The sequence below is a fragment of the Budorcas taxicolor genome, chromosome 11, assembly GCF_023091745.1.
Source record: "Budorcas taxicolor isolate Tak-1 chromosome 11, Takin1.1, whole genome shotgun sequence".
In the NCBI taxonomy this organism is placed as follows: domain Eukaryota; kingdom Metazoa; phylum Chordata; class Mammalia; order Artiodactyla; family Bovidae; genus Budorcas; species Budorcas taxicolor.
Window position 1 is genome coordinate 35,553,123 of NC_068920.1, and position 20,203 is coordinate 35,573,325.

Below are 20,203 nucleotides of genomic sequence, written 5' to 3' on the forward strand. Positions count from 1 at the left end.
GCTTGCTCAAACTCATGTCCATTGAGTCGGTGATGCCATCCAACCATTTCAACCTCTGTCATCCCCTTCTCCTCCTCCCCTCAATCTTTCCCAGCATCAGGGTCTTTTCCAATGAGTCAGTTCTTTGCATCAGGTGGCCAAAGTATTGCAGCTTCAGCTTCAGCATCAGACCTTCCAATGAATATTCAGGACTGATTTCCTTTAGGATTGATTGGTTTGATCTCCCTGCAGTCCAAGGGACTCTCAAGAGTCTTCTCCAACACCACAGTTCACAAGCATCAATTCTTTTGGGTACTTCTGATCATCTCAGTTGTTTGAGGAATTCGGCAAGGTGTCAATGATCTATGTCCAACGAAGGTTTAGGTTTGCTTTGGGTTGCTCATGTGAAAACTTAAAGACTGGCAGAGGAAAAGCTACCTTCCCATCTCAGCTGTGAGTACTCAGTTGTGTCTGACTCTTTGCCACCCCATGGACTGTGGCCCTTCAGGTTTCTCTGTCCATAGAATTTTCCAGGCAAGAATACTAGAGTGGGTTGCCCTTTTCTACCCCAGAAAGAGGGAGGAGTAACAAGGAAATGTTATTTCTTTCTTCTTTATGTGATTGATAAGGAGGTAAAGTGAATTTTTTCTCAGTTTTCTGAAACAACAGACATTCCTGTGGGTAGATCCTAGGCAAAGGAAATTTCACCTGAAGGAGTTGTCCAGAAGTAGGCAATGGGGAATATGGAAAGCTGTGCCATGTGCTTGCCAACTTTTTCATGGCATCCATTGATATGTCTCATACCTACCAAAAAGGCATTATTTTTTGGCTGCAGCATGCAGCTTATGGGGATCTTAGCTCCCCAAGCAAGGGTCAAACCTGTGTCCCTTGTAGTGGAAGCAGAATCTTAACCAATGAACCACCATGAAAGTTCCGAATGCATGTTGATTGGTCCATCAAGAAAATTTTAGAAGAGCTCCTTGTGCATGCGTGCTAAGTCGCTTTCGTCATGTCTGACTCTTTGCAACTCTCTGTACCATAGCCCACCAGGCTCCTCTGTCTGTGGGATCCCTCAGGCAAGAAATATTCTTGCCAGTAGGAGTGGGTTGCCGTGTCCTTCTCCAGAGGATCTTCCCTACCCAGGGACAGAACTTGTGTCTCTTACATCGCCTCCATTGGCAGATGGGTTCTTTACCACTAGTGCCACCTGGCCTTACTGGGAACTCTATTTCATCCCATTGGGAAAATGGGGAAAGAAGAAGCTTCTACTTGATTCAGGCGAAAAAGAGCTATGTGAATAATTAATCCCCAGCCAGTTGAGGTCCTGATTTTCAGCAGAGGGATAATGCTCCCAAACTGGGAGAACTCGTGGAAAGGTGTCTTTCATGTGTTATGTTATGATTTCTGGTCACCATCCCACATTGCTTATTGAATTAGTCCAGTCTTGGATCCCTAGAAGGTTGATTACTGCTGCTTTAAGGCTCATTCATGGGGGTCTTTGTGGCTTTTAAATGTCCAGACTTTTTGGGTCATAACTATGCTTGTGGATTGTTTAGTATTTGCTGAGGGTTCTGAGTTTTCTGCCTGTAGAGACACAATAAAGAAAGTTTCTCAAGTGTTTGTATAAACTTATGTGTATATGTTATACATATACCCATGTTTATACATTATGTGCATTGTATACAATGAATGCCAGGTGACTGTAAAGCAAACGATTAAAGTGCATTTTGCTATCTGGGAAGTCTATGGAACTTTATGAATTTTTGGACGGGTTTTGGAAAATTTTTCTTTATGGGGTTTTCTCTAAAGAAGAGTTTGTTGGAAAAATGCATATATGTCTTTCATTTTACTTATCATCAGACAAAGCAATAACTTACACATATATATTTAAAAAACAGTTGAGAGCACCTTTCTTTGAGATAATAAATAGATGGCAGTTTAGTTGATTTTTGGAAGCTTTATTTTTAATCGTAGGGACATTTAAATTATGTTACCACTGGGCTCGCCACACCTACCCATACTGATACATGGCATATGAAAATTTGGAAAAATAAAACATTGACATTTTTCTATCATGTCAAAATAGCATGTGGTTTTGATCCTGAGAGTGGAGGGTTTCCATCAGACTGCTCTATCTGAGATCTCTGGATCTATTTCCTTCTTTGCCTGGACTGCTGTTACTGGTAGTTGGCATTATTCAATTATCTCTACATTTTAACCTTGGTGTTTACCTCTAATGTCACTCAAGTCAGTAGATGATTCATTGCATCTGGAACCAATAAACAGGGTTTGGCAGAAAAGGGACAGTGTGTGGCGGATGCGTTTGGAGGGAAGGGAACACTTGAAGCTGGGCTCTAAGAGCTTACAAATTCAGTTATGCATTTGTGGGTCCAGGGCAGGGTCCTGTAATGCCTGCGCCATAGAGAGTGCTCAGTAAACGTTCATGAAGCTGATGGTGATGATTTAATCAACACAACCGGTGTATATAAGGAAAACATCTGCACTGCAGGGGACAGGCAAGTTCCCCAAATTCTAGATCCTTAAGGTGGCATCCCAGCTTTGAAATCCATCATTTAATCTTTCTGGGCTTCCTCATTCCCGAGTAGGATTGATAATTTTGTGGTATTAGCATTAAAAAAAAATCATCTTTTGCATCATCAAATGCCAGACTATATATGTGTGAATGCTTAATGATAAAAGATTATGCTACTTTGACATCAGAGGATCTGAAAACCTAAATTAACATTCCCTTTGTCTTCCTAAAAGGTACGGTAATCACTATCCTTAAAGAATGCAGGAAGAGTTAGGTAGTCAAGATTGATGAAGATGGCACAGAATGGATTTCTCTGGTTTTGGAGCTTGGTTTTTCTCTGCGTTGCTTCTTTTTTTTTTTTTTTTTTTCAAGTAAGGGAATAAAAAGCCAGATTCTCTTCTCTCCTTGGGGAGCAATGCAAGCAAAAGAGTAATGCTATTAAAACCAATTATATTCAAATACTATTTTCAGAAGTCTAGTCTGAATCTGGGCTTTCAAAAATTCTTCATCTCTCCCAAAGGACATGCATTATGGTTGTGTTTAGGATCAGGAAGCTTTTGCATTTCTTCAGCCTAAAATAGAGAAAGGTTGTGAAGACACAGCGGCCCTAGGACATGATCTGTTTTTCTTCATCTGTCTTAACTTTTCCTGAGCAAATGAGTTCTCAGGTCTTAAACTTCTTGGCATTGTAAATGAACAACAATAGCAATAACAAAAAACAACCCGAAAAACTGTATTGCCTGTCCTGTGTGCTGGGAGTCACTTATGCAGTGGGAGAACCATCTGACTTTCTACCCCGCACCACTGTCTTAGCAGCTAAAGACAAGGCCCGTTTATTATCTCCAAGTTTCTGCAGGTCAGATGTCTGGAAGCAGAGTAGCTGGGGTCTCTATACAACATCTCATAAGGCTAAAGTTAAGGTGTCAGCCTAGTTACATCCTTACCCTGAGCTCAAGGTCTTCCTTCAGTCTCATTCAGGTTGTTGGCTGAAGTCAGCTTCTTCAATCTACAGGATGAGGGCCTCAGATTTTGTTGGCTCTTGGCCAGGGACCAGTTTGGGTCCTTGAGGCTGCTCTTAGGTCCTAATCATCTGGTTCTCTCCATAACCTGGCAGTTTGCTGCTTCAAAGTCAGTGAGGGCATCTCTCTTTTAAGGGCTCACATATATCTATCCCTTTTGACTAACCCAAAGTCAGCTGATTTTTGAACTTAATTATAGCTGCAAAATTTCTTCACTATTGCCATATGATGTAACCTAGTCATGGGAGTGAGATCCCATCCTATTCATCAGCTCTGTTCCTACTACAGGGGAGGGAAATATCTGTGGCATGTATATGAAGGGGGCGTCAAGAATCCTGAGGGCTATCTCAGAATTCTTAATACACATAGTATGCTCAAATTTGGGGATTAGAGGTCTCTAGACATAGCCTTTGTGAAAGTCAAATTCTGCGGGCATCGCAGTGGTCTGTTCCATGTCTTTCTGAAGGTCACACATTTCACTGAAACCTGGGTTCTCCTGGAGTGCTGGGGAATGGACCCATTATGGTCTATTTCCATTCCTGGAGGCTTTTTAAAAATTGGATTTTTAAAACCTGGTTGTTTTTTTTTGGTTTCATTATGTAGCATGTGGGATGTTAGTTCCTTGACCAGGCTTGGAACCCGAGTCCCCTGCGTTGGAAGCATAGAGCCTTATCCACTGGACCACCAGGGAAGTTCCTCCATTCCTTAAGGCTTTAATGAGGCTGTTAGTTCTAGCTTCCAATGAGGGGTTCAGGTTTAAGGTGGTCTCTTGGGAACTTAACTTAGGAGAGTGAATTTTTACTCTAGGCACACTACCTATCTCTATATTCAGGGTTTCTCAAAACTGGCCATGCGTGATGCCCACACAAGCACTGGAAGAAGGCTTGACTTTGGTTCTAATCCAAATGTAAGGAACTGATGTGATGTCACCTCAGACCTAGAAATGTGCCTGGACATGTCCTTGCCCTCTGTGATCTGTGGGCTTGGTTCCTCCAAAGAGGTAGGGCTAGGAGGAAAGAAGAGGAAACCATGGAGAAGACTCAATTTGTTTCTGTTCATCAGAAACCTACCCACTTTCTTAATTGATGGTTCTTTACAAAGTAGCTTGATGCTTCTTTAGCCTGGGAGCTAAATGTAATCAACTTTTGTTTGTTTCTGTAAAAAACATTTTTTTTTTCGCCCTTGAGGAGATCATTATTTCTATTGTATGAAGATGGTAGCCCAAACATTAAAAGTAATTAGAGCAGATGGCAGTGAATACGGCTATTGTAAAATACAGGGATGCTTACAAACTTGTTTTCATTCTCTCAGCTTCCTTCTTTTCTTTCTGCCACCACATATTCATTTTGCTTCCCTTCAGGTATAAAGGGGAGGGGAAAAGAAAAGGAGGAAGAAAAAAGGTTCCCCTGGTACAGGAAACTGAGGAGCTGTCAAAAGGTTCATAGCAGGGAAAGTGAGCTCCCGTGTATTCAATCACTGAAATTAAGTGTTTTCGAAGGTGGTGCAGTCGCGGGTCCATTGCATGGGGAAATAACATGCTGTAGTCCATCACTTAAAATGTTAACCTTGTCTCTTACTAGTGACTGGGAACAGAAACACGTGCTCTGCGCTCGCTGGTTAAATGGCAGTGTGTCAGCTCTGTGGAAAAGGCTAGCGTGTATCTGTCAATCTTCTGATTTGGCCTTATGTGTGTATGTGTGCATGCCCAGGTGACACACACACACACACACACACACACTCTCACTTCCACTTGCCCTTATGTAGCCTTCAGAGACCTGGCTTATTGCTTACAGGAAAATGAAGAGACTTGAACCGGTTCCCAGTGTTTCCATGTATAGTCTTTTGCTTGTCAGTCCCCAGATTCTTAGGTAGTTGTATGATAATTATTTTTAATTGTAGAAGGCTCTATTTTGAATATGTTTCAGTATTGATGGAATATAGATATACTGTTGTTGTTGATTAGTCACTAAGTCGTGTCCCACTCTTTTGCGACCCTGTGGACTGTAACCCACTGGGCTCTTCTGTCCATGGGATTTTTCCAGGCAAAAATACTGGAGTCGGTTGCCCTTTTCTTCTCCAGGGGATCTTCCTCACCCAGGTATTGAATCTGACTCTCCTGCAACGGCCGGTGGATTCTTACCACTGAGTCACCCAGGAATGCTATAGATGTAGTATACTGAGCGTATTTTAGGTACTTAGACAATAGCAGTTGTTATTATTATACTGATTATATAAATCAGGATATATCAGGAGTAAGCAATTTTTTTCTATAAAGAGCCAGGTAGCTTTTAGCTTTGGTGGGACATAGAGTCTCTGTCACAAACGGAAAGGAGCCATAAAATAGTATTTAAGTGAATGGTCAAACCAATGTTCCAATAAAACTTTTTTTTATTTCAGCTATAGTTTGTGAACCCTGTTATAGACTGCTGAATGTTCTACTTGAGTCTTTTCTCTGTGACATGAAGAACTTGAGGTCTTTTTGCAGTGGGAAAAATGACTGAATGTCCTTCTTCAGCAGGAAGATTACAGAGCTGTGCAAACTTCTTGCCTCCAGATCCAGCCGCCCTCTCTGGGCTCCTTGATGAGCTTGAAGCATTTTACATGTCTCCTTTCTCAGAACACCTCTGGCTCATACTCCACCTCTGCTCCCGTCTTTTATCTGAGAGGCTGGACCCTGATCACTCGATATGAAATATTTTCCCACATGGCGCTTCTGTTCTACTTCCCCTTGTTTTTGCTTTTCAGATCACATGATTTGTTTTATTTATTTATCTTTGCCTCCCTAAGATATAAGCTCCCCAAGATTAGGGTTTTGTTTTATTTTGTGGTCAATAAATACTTGTTGAATCCAGAGATTCATCTGCTCCTTCAGGCCAGGAGGTTGAAAAGAGTCTATGATGATTGAGTGAGATAATACTTGTTTTTTTAAAAAGTTTATTGAAGTATAGTTTATTTACAGTGTTAATTTCTGCTATACAGAAAAGTGATTCGGTTATTATATATCTATAGATAATATATGTATGTATGTACATATATATTATATATGTATAATGTATACATGCATTATACTGTTCAGTTCCAGTTAAGTTGCTCAGTTGTGTCCAACTCTTTGCGACCCCATGAATCGCAGCATGTCAGGCCTCCCTGTCCATCACCAGCTCCAGGAGTTTACCCAAACTCATGTCCATCGAGTCGGTGATGCCACAGTTAAGTGCACACCAAAATGTTAGCCATTATGAATAATCTTTAAAATTTCATATTTCAGAAATTTTAAGTAGAGAGGGTAATGTATAGGTTTTTCAGTTGTGAGGGTGAGTGATACTGTAAGTCAAATGCCTAGCACTGTGCCTGGGGTGTAGGAGACACTGGTTCATGGAATGGTCTTCAGGCTTATAATTCAGAAGAGACATTATTTAAGGAGATCTGGAGATTCAAGTGGAAGAGAAGATGAAGACAGTTTCTGCAAATTTGTTCTGTCTGCAGACTGTACTAGTTCCTTCAGCTCAAGAGTGCTAAAATAACTTACCTGGATGGGCACTGAGCTAATATCAGTATTGCTAGAGAAATCGTGGCATGTAGATGGGTTCGATCCCTGGGTCAGGAAGAAGATCCCCTGGAGAAGGAAATGGTAACCCACTCCAGTGTTCTTGCCTGGAGAATCCCATGGAGAGAGGAGCCTGGTAGGCTACAGTCCACGGGGTCACAAACAGTCGGACACAACTGAGCGACTTCACTTACTCACTTAGGACGTTCACAGAAGGGAGAGAGAAGCTGGTGAATTGCCCGGTTTTCTAACAGGGACAAAGTAAAGTGTGAATTGGGTCCCAGTTGCTGGCAGAAGGTGTTACTGACATTTCTTTGAGTCATGGATGTGCTGGGCAGTGTGTGTGTTGGGGGGACTTTCTCATGTTATCTCATCATTGTGAAGGGTTTATAAGAGAAAAGAAGTGATCGCTGAGAGTAAGCATGAGCCCAGTAAGAACAAATCATGCCAAACTAATTTAATTTCCTTTTTGTTCCCTAAGGAGTTATTAGTTTAGAGGTCAGGTGCGCTATTTGTAATCCTGGATTTGTAAGTGGTTGGCTTTTCCTACAATGAGCATTTTTTTGGGTTTCATAATCAGCTGAAATAATCTCAGCCTGTGTTAATTTATGTATAGGGTCCAGGTTGAAAAAAGAAAAGGTAATTAAAACACTGGATTTTACCTGGTAAGCAGTCTTTCCCAGAGTTAGCCATCTAATTTTCTGAACTCCCATAGTACCTTGCTTTTACTTTTAATTATTGAATTAATCATGCTTTATATTAATTACCAAGCTATGTATCTTTTTTTCAATGATAGCACAAGCACCTTAAGAACAAAGATGAGGTCACATGTATCTAAAAGAAATACCTTTACACTAGCTCATTCAGGAAAGGTTTGGTCACCATGCAAAATATCACCCAATATTATAACTTAATTATTAAAATAGCCAAGACTCTTAATTGGGAGAGCAAGTGTTATTTAATAAATGGTATGAAGTCATTTCACTAGGGAAAAACAAAGCTAAGATAAAAAATAAGGATAAATGGAAAACTTCCCACCAACATAAATTCTAAATTAGTTAAGAATTAACATACAAATGTAAAATCCTACAAATCAAGAAGAACACACGTTAAAAGTGCTATTTGTATCAGAATGAAAGAAGGGAGTCTTATGTGTAAAAGAATGGGGGATGTTACAAAAGAAAAGGTCAGTACATTTGGTTTGATAAAAATTTAAAACATTTCTATGTAAAAGATCACTGAAAAAAGTAGAAAAAACCTGCAGCTTCATATCAGATTATCTGTTATCAAAACAATATTTTAAATTATGGGTTTATCGATTATGAGCCCACAAAAGAGTTGAGTATTCAAACATATTTTGGCGGTGACTACTATGTGCCAGGTATTGTTGTAGGTACTGCAATACAAGGGCTTCCTTAGTGGCTAAGTGGTAAAAAGAAACCCGCCCGGCAATGCAAGAGAGCCGGGTTTAATCCCTGGGTTAGGAAGATCCCTGAAGAAGGAAATGCAACCCACTTGAGTTGTTTTGCTTGGGAAATCCCATGGGCAAAGGAACTTGGCGGGCTACAGTCCGTGGGGTTGAAAAGAGTTGGTCATGACTTAGGGACTAAACCACAACAGTAACTGGAATACAGCAGAAAACCAAGATGTTCTCCTGAAGCTTACATTCAACTGGGGCTTAAGTAACTATGAACAATACACAATGTTTCAGTGATGTTAAGTAAGTTCTTTGGAGAAAGCAGAGCTGTGTAAAGGGTGGAGAGAGTGTCAGTGATAGGGACCTGTCTTTTCCTATTTCCAGGATTAGTTTGCTGGAGCAGGCATTCTGGGTAGGTGTCACCTAGTTCCTCCTTGTCTTTGTCATCCAGGAGACACTGTTTCTAGAAAGATCCCCACACCCTGCCTGCTCCACCATCCCTGCTTAACACAGATGCTCGCAAATAGGTCTTTGCTCTGCCTGGTGTTCCAACTTGCTGATCAATGATTTCTTTCAAGATAACTCTGGTGGTGTTGCAAATACATATAAGGTGACACGTAAGATTTGCAGACACTGCACATTCCCTGAAGTTCAGAGAAGTGCTGACAAGCTGTAAAGGAAAAAACAAATTGCATTCTCTTCTCGCTGAGCCAGGAAAGTTTTTGCTTGTGTTTTATTTGTTTGGGGGTTTTTGTTTTGGCTTATTTGGGGCTGTAGGTTCTGAGGTAAAAATGAGGTTGTGTTCTGGATAGTTTCCAAATCTTTATTTTTATCCCCCCTCATTTGCCCCCATACGCCCATAGGCAGATTTTCTTCATTTGCAGAATGGGAATTAGTGATTTGTTTATCTCAAAGATGAAAACCAGAAATAAAGGCTGAACACCTTGGGGACTATGGTAGAAAGAGGTGTGATTTGGTGAAACTTGCATTGACCTGGGAGTTGAGTTGGTGGCACAGAGCCTGGCTTGCACCTAAAACATTACATTGGTATCAGCTGAGAGTCTTTCAAATGTACGGACAAGAAGTCTTTTTAATGATACTGTTGGCATTCTTTTTTGCTTGATTGGATCAAAATGATAGGAATGGAAGGATAAAGATGTTGGGAAGTGGGCCACCTCCTCTGTCTCATGCAATTATTGCCTAGGAAGCCCGTGGAATGGAATTATACTACCATTGTGTCTGCAATGAAAATAGAGAGCTAAAATTCTTATGGCAGCATACATATTACCATGGATTCCCTGACAATTTGAAATCGTGGAGATGGTTGACTCTTCCGCTTCCCAAGGTGCTGTCAGACACGTGAGGGCCCATTAATGTTTTAGGCCTTTAGTATTTAGTCATTGTTTTGTAATAGGCATGAATTATCGATAACATTTTATATAATTTCAAGATACCTTTATTATAGTAAGGAAAAGTTTTGGGCAGAGAGAAGCTTAGGTCTTTTAAAAGTTAATGCTTATGCACGGTGATGACCCAGAGAGATGTTATGGGGAGAGAGGTGGGAGGGGGGTTTATGTTTGGGAACGCATGTACAGCTGTGGTGGATTCATGTCAATGTATGGCAAAACCAATACAGTACTGTAAAGTAAAATAAAGTAAAAATAAAAATAAAAAAATAAAAAAATAAACACCTAAAAAAAAAATAAATAAAAGTTAATGCTTAGCATTGAGAACTGTTTAAAAGGTACCACACTGAATAAAGGGCTTCCCAGGTGGTGCTAGTGGTAAAGCACCCGCCTGCCAATGCAGGAGACATGAGAGACACATGTTTGATTCCTGGGTTGGGAAGATCCCCTGGAGGGGGGCGTGGCAACCCACTCCAGTATTCTTGTCTGGAGAATCCCATGGACAGAGATGCCTGGTAGGCTACAGTCCATAGGGTTGAAAAGAGTTGGACACAATTGAAGCGACTTAACACACATAGCACATTTTATAAATATATATGTGTATATAAATACATATATATATACACACACACTTGTATATATAGGGCTTCCCTGGTGGCTCAGAGGTTAAAGCGTCTGCCTGGAATGTGGGAGACCTGGGTTCGATCCCTGGGTCGGGAAGATTCCCTGGAGAAGGAAATGGCAACCCACTGTAGTACTCCTTCCTGGAGAATCCCATGGAGGGAGGAGCCTGGTAGGCTACAGTCCATGGGGTCGCAAAGAGTCAGACACGACTGAGTGACTTCACTCATACTCACTATATATACAAACACAGTCACACATATATATTCTTTTACAGATACTTTTCCATTCTAGATTATTCGGTTCAGTCGCTCAGTCATGTCCGACTCTTTGCAACCCCATGGACTGCAGCACGCCAGGCCTCCCTGTCCATCACCAATTCCTGGAGTTTACTCAAACTCATGTCCATTGAGTCGGTGATGCCATCCAACCATCTCATCCTCTGTCATCCTCTCCTCCTCCCCAATCTTTCCCAGCATCAGGGTCATTTCCAATGAGTCAGCTCTTCACATCAGGTGGCCAAAGTATTGGAGTTTCAGCTTAAGCATCAGTCCTTCCAATGAATATTCAGGACTGATTTCCTCTGGGATGGACTGGTTGGATCTCCTTGCAGTCCAAGGGACTCTCAAGAGTCTTCTCCAACACCAGAGTTCAAAAGCATCAATTCTTTGGTGCTCAGCTTTCTTGATAGTACAACTCTCACATCCGTACATGACTACTGGAAAAACCATAGCCTTGACTAAACAGACCTTTGCTGGCAAAGTAATGTCTTTGCTTTATAATATGATGTCTAGGCTGGTCATAACTTTTCTTCCAAGGAGCAAGTGTCTTTTAATTTCACGGCTGCAGTCACCATCTGCAGTGATTTTGGAGCCCAAAAAAATAAAGTATGTCACGGTTTCCATTGTTTCCCCATCTATTTGCAATGAAATGATGGGACCAGATGCTATGATCTTAGTTTTCTGAATGTTGAGCTTTAAGCCAACTTTTTCACTCTCCTCTTTCACTTTCATCAAGAGGCTCTTTAGTTCTTCTTCACTTTCTGCCATAAGGGTGGTGTCATCTGCATATCTGAAGTTATTGATATTTCTCCCGACAATCTTGATTCCAGCTTGTGCTTCATCCAGCCCAGCATTTCTCATGATGTGCTCTCATAAAAGTTAAATAAGCGGGGTGACCGTATCCAGCCTTGACGTATTCATTTCCTGATTGGGACCAGTCTAGATTATTACAAGATACGGAATATAGTTCCCTGCACTATACAGCAGGTGCTTATTGTTTATCTGCTTTAGATATAATAGTGTGTATCTTAATTCCTAGCTCTTCATTTACCCCTCTTGAGCTTTTGGCTCCGTTCTGGTGACACTGAAGGAAGCTCCACCTCAAACAGCTCTAGGCTGAGAAACTCAGTCCGAAGTATCTTTTTTTTAAATAAAGGGATAGGATTTCTCTAGAGTCCTTTCCATCATTGACCTTCTAGAAATCTAAGTTTTTTGCTTTTCATATATTTTGTCATAGTGACTCGGGGCTGATTTACAGATAATCTGGTTCACCGTCTCTGGAGTTGTCTTTACCATCTTTCAGTCTTTTCCATCTTCTCACCACTTTATTCCACTCCAATTTCCTCCCGTCACCCCTCCCCCCTTTCTCTTTGTGGATTGTACAGGAGTGAATTAAAGTATTATGTGAATGTAGAATGTCTAGCCTTATAAGGAGATGTTTCTGTATTTTTACCTCCCTGTGCCTAGCTTCAGTGTGAGATCGGTAGAGTGCTAAATTTCTCTTCTACTTTTTGAGTCTGTGGATGCTTATCCTGTGGGCATGTTTCATACAGCTCACAACAATGCCCGGGTACTACACCTTATTTTCCCCCCATAGTGCTGAGACTGCTTATCACTGTGCCTAATGCCTTGCCATCTTTTAAATTGGGATGACTCACTGACTTATATCTCCTGCGTAGATGCAGAAAATGAAAAGATCCTACTTTTCCGTATCCCCAAGCTTTGTTGGTGGTGAGGTTCAGTACAATCTGGGACTAGTGAGCTGGGGGTCAGTACACCCTCTGGAAAATCTGCTGACTCTCCTAGGAGCACATTTCTCTATTTTCTCTGTCTGAAACACTCCAGGGCACTGTTCTCTGTGGAGGTGCAGTTATTGGTATTATAAACATGCTTCCCCTTCTCTCATCTTCTCTCATCTGCCTCTAACACCTTACCAGAGGACCTTCTAGGCATCTATTTTATAGGAACCCGGCCTTCTCATTAGGTTGGAATCTGGGTGGGAAGAAGTGTGGGGAGAGAGGCCTGCACTTGTCATCTGTATGACCTTGAGCTAATCACCTTCTCCAAGAGGATTCCACTATATTCATAGAGTTGCAGTTCCCTGGCTGCACAGGACATTTAGACCTGTTCACTGCCTCTTTCATGAGCTAGATACTGCTTTCTGCGATTTTTCACATCCTTCATTGGAAAACCACATGACTTCAGTGTGACCATAAATTAACAGGGAACCCAAAGCTCGGAGAGGGAGACTGAGTGGGGTGAAGAGTGTTTCCTTCTCTGGGCTTCTGACAGTCCTGCTCCTGGCTCCTCCCTCAAAGGTTCTGGGTTGTCATCTGAAGTCAGCTGATGTTTTTCCCATGCATGAGCTTTACTGCCTGGGATGCCCTTAGCACAGAGGAAAAGGCAACAATAATATCGAAAGAGGCAAAGTAGAAGGATGGATCTGAACACATGGAGAGAGGAGTTTTCCTACAAAACAGAAACACTTGCAGTATGGCCTGTGAAAAATGGCACCAGTTACATAAAGTGAAATGCCACCCATTTATTTCTCTCTGTTCCTATTTATGACTTTTTGTCCAAGACTCGATATATGTCTGTACAAATAAAAAATGGAACCAGTCCCATCTGTTAGGTATAACGGGGCTGTGCTGGGGGAATAGCTAAGAAAACATTAGCAGTATGTCATTGGAGAACTCCAGAGGCTGAACACAGAGGCCCTTCAATTACAACTTTGCCCCTTCTGTATTTTCCCCTTTTGGAGTTAGTTGTAGGAAGCTGATTCATTTTATTGAGAGGTTTAAAATTAAATTTAAATTATTTTGAGTTTAAGGAGTTTCTGTTTTGATGGGTCACCCAGACTATCCTGCTTTTAAATAAAGCAAAATAAAATAACAAAATCTGTTTTCCAGGGCAACTTTATCTTTCAATTCTGCGGGAGGTGGTCCAGGGCTCACAGCTGGTTTCCCAAGAGACCGCCACAAGAGGGCGACAACGTCACGGTGGAGAAGGGCCAGCTGCTTCTGTTGGACACCAACACCAGCATCCTCAACTTCCTCCACGTGAAAGGTTAGCGGAGTTTGGAGATGGGGGTGGCATTATTACATACGATCCTGTCATTTTAGAGGCAGGGGTCAGGGGGACATTTTGGATAAGTTCCAGCACCTGGTTGACAATTTATTCTCAGAACAAATTGAGATTTCACTATGAAAGGAAGAAGTGGTCAGAGGGTTCAAAACGAAAGCCTTTTCTTTTGACTCTTAAAAACACAGAGCTTGATTATTTTACTTTTTCAAGTACAAAAGGGTAAACAGTGTTCTCCAAGAATATGCTTCTTTATTCAAGCCCTTTGTATTCATGCTTGTCCCTGGCAGCACCCACAATATAGCAAAAGGCTCTGAAATCAGTTAATCCTGCTGCCTTTGAAATTCCCTGCCAAGAAGGCAGTGCCTTCATGCTTATACCCTGTTGTGGTTTTGACTTCCTGGTCCCGTGGAAAGTCATATAAATAGGCTTCCTTATTGCAAAACTGGCCTCATAGCTCTAGGGTCTGGGAATTTGGGAGAGATTGAGAATTCAAATTTTAACTCCTCCACCCCACCACCAAGTGACTATGTCAGTTTTTTCCACCTCCTCATGCATTTGTTTCCTTATCTGTTAAATGAGAATAAAAATCATTGCCTACTTCAGTAGTAGATAATAAGGAATGGTTATCAAAGGGACTCTTGTTCATTGGCAAATGAAAATTACTTGGGAAATGTGATTAGTTATGGAGATCTATAAAACGGCACTAAAGCACCGTTCTTTACTATAAATATATTTAACATTTATAGGAGCATTTGTTCTTGTTAAAGTAAGAGGGTGGCTATATGAGGGAGAATAAAATATTTTCCAGGGAATAAGCTGGTGGAGTGTGACTACCCATCTCTTAAAGGTGGACTCATTAAGAATTTTACATTCTTTACTCTGGAAGCTGTTTGTTTTCCCCCTCTGGCAGCAAGGAGAAGTTTTCAGGCAAATCACTTAATTAGTACCCTTTAGGAAAAGGGTCTGTGAGCTTGGGTTCCTGACTTGTCTTTGTGGTGTGTGCATGTGTGTAGCCAGTGGCTATGGGGAGTGCTGACTTATTGACAGCTAGCAGCTACCTAAGCACTGGCAACGACAAAGGAAAATTACAGACTTCAAGTCTCAGCTCAGGGAAAAGATGCTCTTTTCAAGCCTTTAACCAGGACTCTCACCACAGGAGTCAAATTTTGTTGGAGGATGGGATGCCCGTCAGGCACTCTAGGGTCTTTTCCTAACCTTGATACCATCTGGGAGAAGTTTCCAAGCATAAAGTCGCCAAACTCAGCCCATCTGAGTGTCTGGATTTCCTGGTAGTCCCAGGTAAATGTTCCATCAAGGAATGGTATTTGTCCCCAGGGCCAGAGACTAAAGATGGAGAAGAGGCATCAGAGGGAAAGGAGAGAGGAAGGGGAAGGCAGAGGCCGGTGGATGCACAGCCTAACTTCCACTCTTGGAGATTTCAGGATCCAAGTATCCCAGATACTTACTGCAACCTGTCACCTTTCAGTAGTGGTTTTCCTAAGTATTCCCAGTTCAATACTTCACTCTCATTATTTAGTATAAGTGACTAGGTTTAGAAGGACAAACCCTCATCCTGTGGAGAGGGAAAGACTGTTATGTGAAGGGTCTCCCCTCTCTCTTAGGAAGTAGGACCATTGGTAGGATTGTGAAGGTAAGCGGTGGACACCAGTTTCTGTACAAACAGGAGTTGTTGGCATGGAACAGGGTTGCCTAGAAATTGAGATTTTCATTACAGATTTATGGGTCACAGCTTCTGGAAAGTATGAGACCTGGGAAAGGATACAGATGAAATTTGGTGCAACAGATGACTTGTGAATACTTACTAAGTGGCCTAGGAAATCTGTATGACACATAAGAAGAAGTGAAGTATAACACTTAATACAAATAATGTGCATTACTACTAAAGGAAAAGTAGCTGGGCAGCAAGTATAGGACAGTAAAATGTCTCGTTCTAAAATGTGTTGTAAGGATTTCCCTGATGGTCCAGTGGTTAAGACATCACCTTCCAAAGCAGGGGTATGGGTTTGATCCCTGGCTAGGGAAGATTTCATATGCCTCATGGTCAAAAAACCAAAACATAAAACAGAAACAATATTGTAATAAATTCAATAAAGATGTTAGAAGTGGTCCACATTAAAAAAATCTTAAAAGAAAATAAGATAAAACGTGTTGTAGAAGCAGGATGTGGATGGGAATAATCCGAGTGTCCAGGATGTAAGATTAGAGTTAGTGGAGAGGTGGTGAAAAGCATGTCTTTGTCCCTGAGACAAGTTTTGATTGTGTAGATATCAATATATGCACAGACTCAAAGTGGGAGGGACTTCCCCATCTTGCTTGCTAGCCAGTGCATGCATGTTCAGTCACTCAGTCATGTCTGACTCTTTGTGACCCCATGGAATGTAGCCCACCAGGCTTCTCCATCCATGGGATTCTCCAGGCAAGAAATCCTGGGGTGGGTTGCCATTTCTTCCTCCAGTGGATCTTCCCAACCCAGGGATTGAACCCATGTCTCCTTTGGCTCCTCACTGGCAGGTGGATTGTTTACCACTGAGCCACGTGGGAAGCCAGTGTTGGCAGCATCCTAGACATCTTTCTTTATCTCATATCCCATGACCAATCCATCAGTGACTCTTGTTGGCTGAATCTCCAACACGTGTCCCATTGTACCAACCTAGTACTCTTGCCTGGAAAATCCCATGGACGGAGGAGCCTGGAAGGCTGCAGTACATGGGGTTGCTGAGGGTCGGACACGACTGAGCGACTTCCCTTTCACTTTTCACTTTCATGCATTGGAGAAGGAAATGGCAACCCACTCCAGTGTTCTTGCCTGGAGAATCCCAGGGACAGGGGTACCTGGTGGGCTGCCGTCTATGGGGTTGCATAGAGTCGGACACGACTGAAGCGACTTAGCAGCAGCAGCAGCAGTCCTAATCAACATAACTTTTTGGATGGGACCATCTCAAACAACTTCTTTGTTGCTTTCTATGTTTCTAATTTTTTGGCCTTCTTTAGTAGCGGGACCTAAGTTTTTATTTGGGGCAGCAGTATACCCAGCTAAAATGCTATATTTCCTCATCTCCTTTGTGAGTAGACAGCCTGTGGCTAAAAGCTGGCCAGTGAGGTGTAAGGGGAAGCATGGTGCAGGGCACCTAGGACATGTCCTAAAGTAGGGCTGACCTAGCAGGAGGTGTGTCCAACTTGTCCCTCCTTCTTCCTCTTCTCTGCTTCCTGGAATGTAAATATGATTGCTACATTTTTATCTGCCATCTTGGACTATGAATTGACACTTTAAGAATGGGGAACTAGAAGAATGGAGACATCCAGGACCATGATGAGTTCTGAGTGGCATACTAGCATGGCACCTGGGGCTGCCCACCTCTGAAGTCACTTTTTGTGATAGAAAAATATGCCTTCATGTGTTTAAGTAATTGGTATTTGACTTTTATGCTGTACAGTAAAATAACCCCCAATAACTTATTATCCACATCCTTTAAAATATCTCAGATCTTATTACTTCTTTTTTCAACCTACCTCTACCCCAGTGCCTTCTCATTTCATTAGGAATAAGCTTCACATCATTATTAAACTTCAGATCCCTTCATTGACCTTGTCTTCCTCATTCACTCTGATCCAGCTCTTCTGTGAATATACCAGGAACACACCTGCCTCAAGGCCTTTGCACATAATGCCCTTTGCCTGGAATATTCTTCCTCCAGATGTTCATGGGACTAGCTCACTCATTTCATTCTCTGTTTGAGAAAATGTCAACTTATTACAGAGGACTTACTGGCAATCTTTTCTAAAAGTATAATAATCCCATTACTCTCCTTTTCTTTTGCTTCACTTTTCTTCATAGCACTTACCATCACCACATGACATACTATAAGTTTACTTGTTTATATACAGTCTATTTCCTCTGCTAGGATAAGCTCAAAAAGGCAAAGAATTTCCATCAATTATTTACTGCTGTCTCTTCAGTGTTTAGGACCATGGCTGACCCATGATGAGGGCTCAAAACACATGTACTGATTGTTGAGTGGATGGACAAATGAAATGGCGCAAAATGCAGGTCCTGGGTGAAATTTAAGAAGTCTCAGATAAATTTTAAATTCTTGCTTTCTTGAGCATCACTTTTCTCAACTAATTTACTTTTACTGTCCTTAGTTGTGCAAGTGAAATCTATCTATATACATATGTACATATATATATATATAAATTTAGTATATATATATAAATAGTCACCAGAGATAGGTACATAAATTTACATATAGTCACATACATACACATATATATACATATACACACATATATATAAAAGTATATCTTCATGAGTTAAAATCCACTGCTAAATTATTTTTCTGTTTCTAAAAGGCATATGAAGAATGCTTTCCCTGGGGAAGAGCTCCAGCTCTCAACTCTGGTTGATATGGCATAGTTCTAAACCCCTAACATCTTCTCTTGGTCTGTAACAGGACTGAAAGGACTTGAAAGAGAAGAAAAATCCAACAGCAGTTCGCTCTCTGAGTATCTGTTACCATCTCTTTCATACCCATTCATGACCAGAAACATAGCTCTGTGACATTTTATTTGGTCTTTGACACCATCCATGGAATGAGACAAAGCATGAAAGATTTCAAGCCAAAAAATAATGACTTCAAAAGATTTTAGCAAAGAAGATATTATAGTGAAAGTACTTTGTAAACCATTTCCCCAGTATTATGAAGAAAATATTCTACGTGAAGTATGTACACACTTTGAAGAGATTAGTGCTAAACAGAAGTGAAACTAGCTCACCTGAGAACTACATTTGGAACCACTTAATGAAGATACTTCATCCTCCATATTATTTTTCTGCTCATGGAAACCAGAATCCTAGTATACACAGGGACCAGGCTTCTCCGTCAGGAAAACTAACACTTATACATATGGCCCTTGAGAATTCTGAACTTAGCTGTGCCTTCTGTATAGTTCCATGTATAAAATAGAACTTTTTTTTTCTTTTAAGCATACCTTATGGTAGAAAGGAGGATTATATAAATTTCTTTGAGGCAGTTGGAAAATGGCCTCCAAAGACTAAGTTTTCAGCATTATTTTTGCTGCTGTATATACTGACTCCTAAACTTTTTGGGAAAACGACATATTATTTCGTGACCATGATAAAAGCTTTAGCTCTCTCTCTTAATATTTCATGTTAATTAGTGAAAGACCTAGAACTTTTGTCTGTTTACCATTTCAATTTCTTCCCTCCATTCCTCCTTCCTTCGTTCCTTTTTTAAAAACTATTTTTTAGGGGGTACTGTTAAACACAAAAGAGAATTAACCCAATCAATTAATACTAATGAGCTGGGATGGAAATAGGCATATTGCCTTGATTTAGTTAATTATATTTTTCGTTCTTTTATGTTAAGATGCCCAACGGCCATAGGCATCGCTGAATTAAAATTTATTATTTTATTCCAAGTAATTATGATGAGCCATAATAACAAAGATGGAATGTTACCGTCTCGTCTGCGCTGTTATGCATTCTGGGCAAGGATTTGGGGCTTGTGGTCTGTCGCTGGAAAAGCATCTTTATTTTCTGAATGAAGCAATGACTCTGTCCTGGTGGTCAAGCCGCTTGATGTCAAGTGGCCTAGAGCTAATGATTAATAAAGGGTCAATTAGGGGAAGATGAACTTTAGAAACCTCTTGTCCCTTGGCGTTGGGCTATCAAGAGGAAGATGTTCTGTAGTTTCTTATTACGCACAGTGCCGTCACTTTACAAGGCTGGAGCAGAAACTTGTGCTGTTTAATAGTGCACTGGCATCCTTTCATGTGATTTTCTATTTCTTGGTCTAGTGGTGTATACAAAGCAGTTAAATGCCTGGCAGGATTTTAAGCCAGAAAGAACTGAATCTGAATCTGGGCTGTGCTTCTTACTGGCTTTTGTGACCTTGGGCAAGTTGCACAGACTCTGTGAGACTGAAGTTTCTCCTCTTAGAGTAAGACCTGTTTTAATAACAGCAGTAGTGATAGCAAATTGCTGACATTTATTGCTTGCTGTTGTGTTGCCAAACTACACTGGATCACCCAACTCCTGTAGACGTTTTGGGTACTAAATGAGGGAATGTTTCTAAAACCCTAAGCACAGGGTTTGGGCCAGCGTAAGTATTTGATTCATGTTAGTTGTTTCTTTTGGATTGCAGGGGATAACCAAAGAGATGGCTGGATGTCAGGCCGAGGTTGCAATTTTATTTACAGCTAGCGGTTGCTTCTATATACAAAGCAAACTGAATTACTGAAAGAATTAGCTGGGCAATGAAGACCTCAGATGACTTTT

At 41.1% G+C, this 20,203-nt stretch overlaps 1 protein-coding gene across 1 annotated transcript in view; it reads left to right on the forward strand.

Annotated features, from left to right (window-relative positions):
• PKHD1 (PKHD1 ciliary IPT domain containing fibrocystin/polyductin) overlaps positions 1-20,203 on the forward strand; it is a 448,252-nt gene that overhangs the window by 112,972 nt on the left and 315,077 nt on the right. Inside the window, exon 35 of the mRNA XM_052647828.1 lies at positions 13,710-13,866. Within this exon, the coding sequence (XP_052503788.1) occupies positions 13,710-13,866 (157 nt within the window). The remainder of the gene's footprint in view (positions 1-13,709; positions 13,867-20,203) is intronic.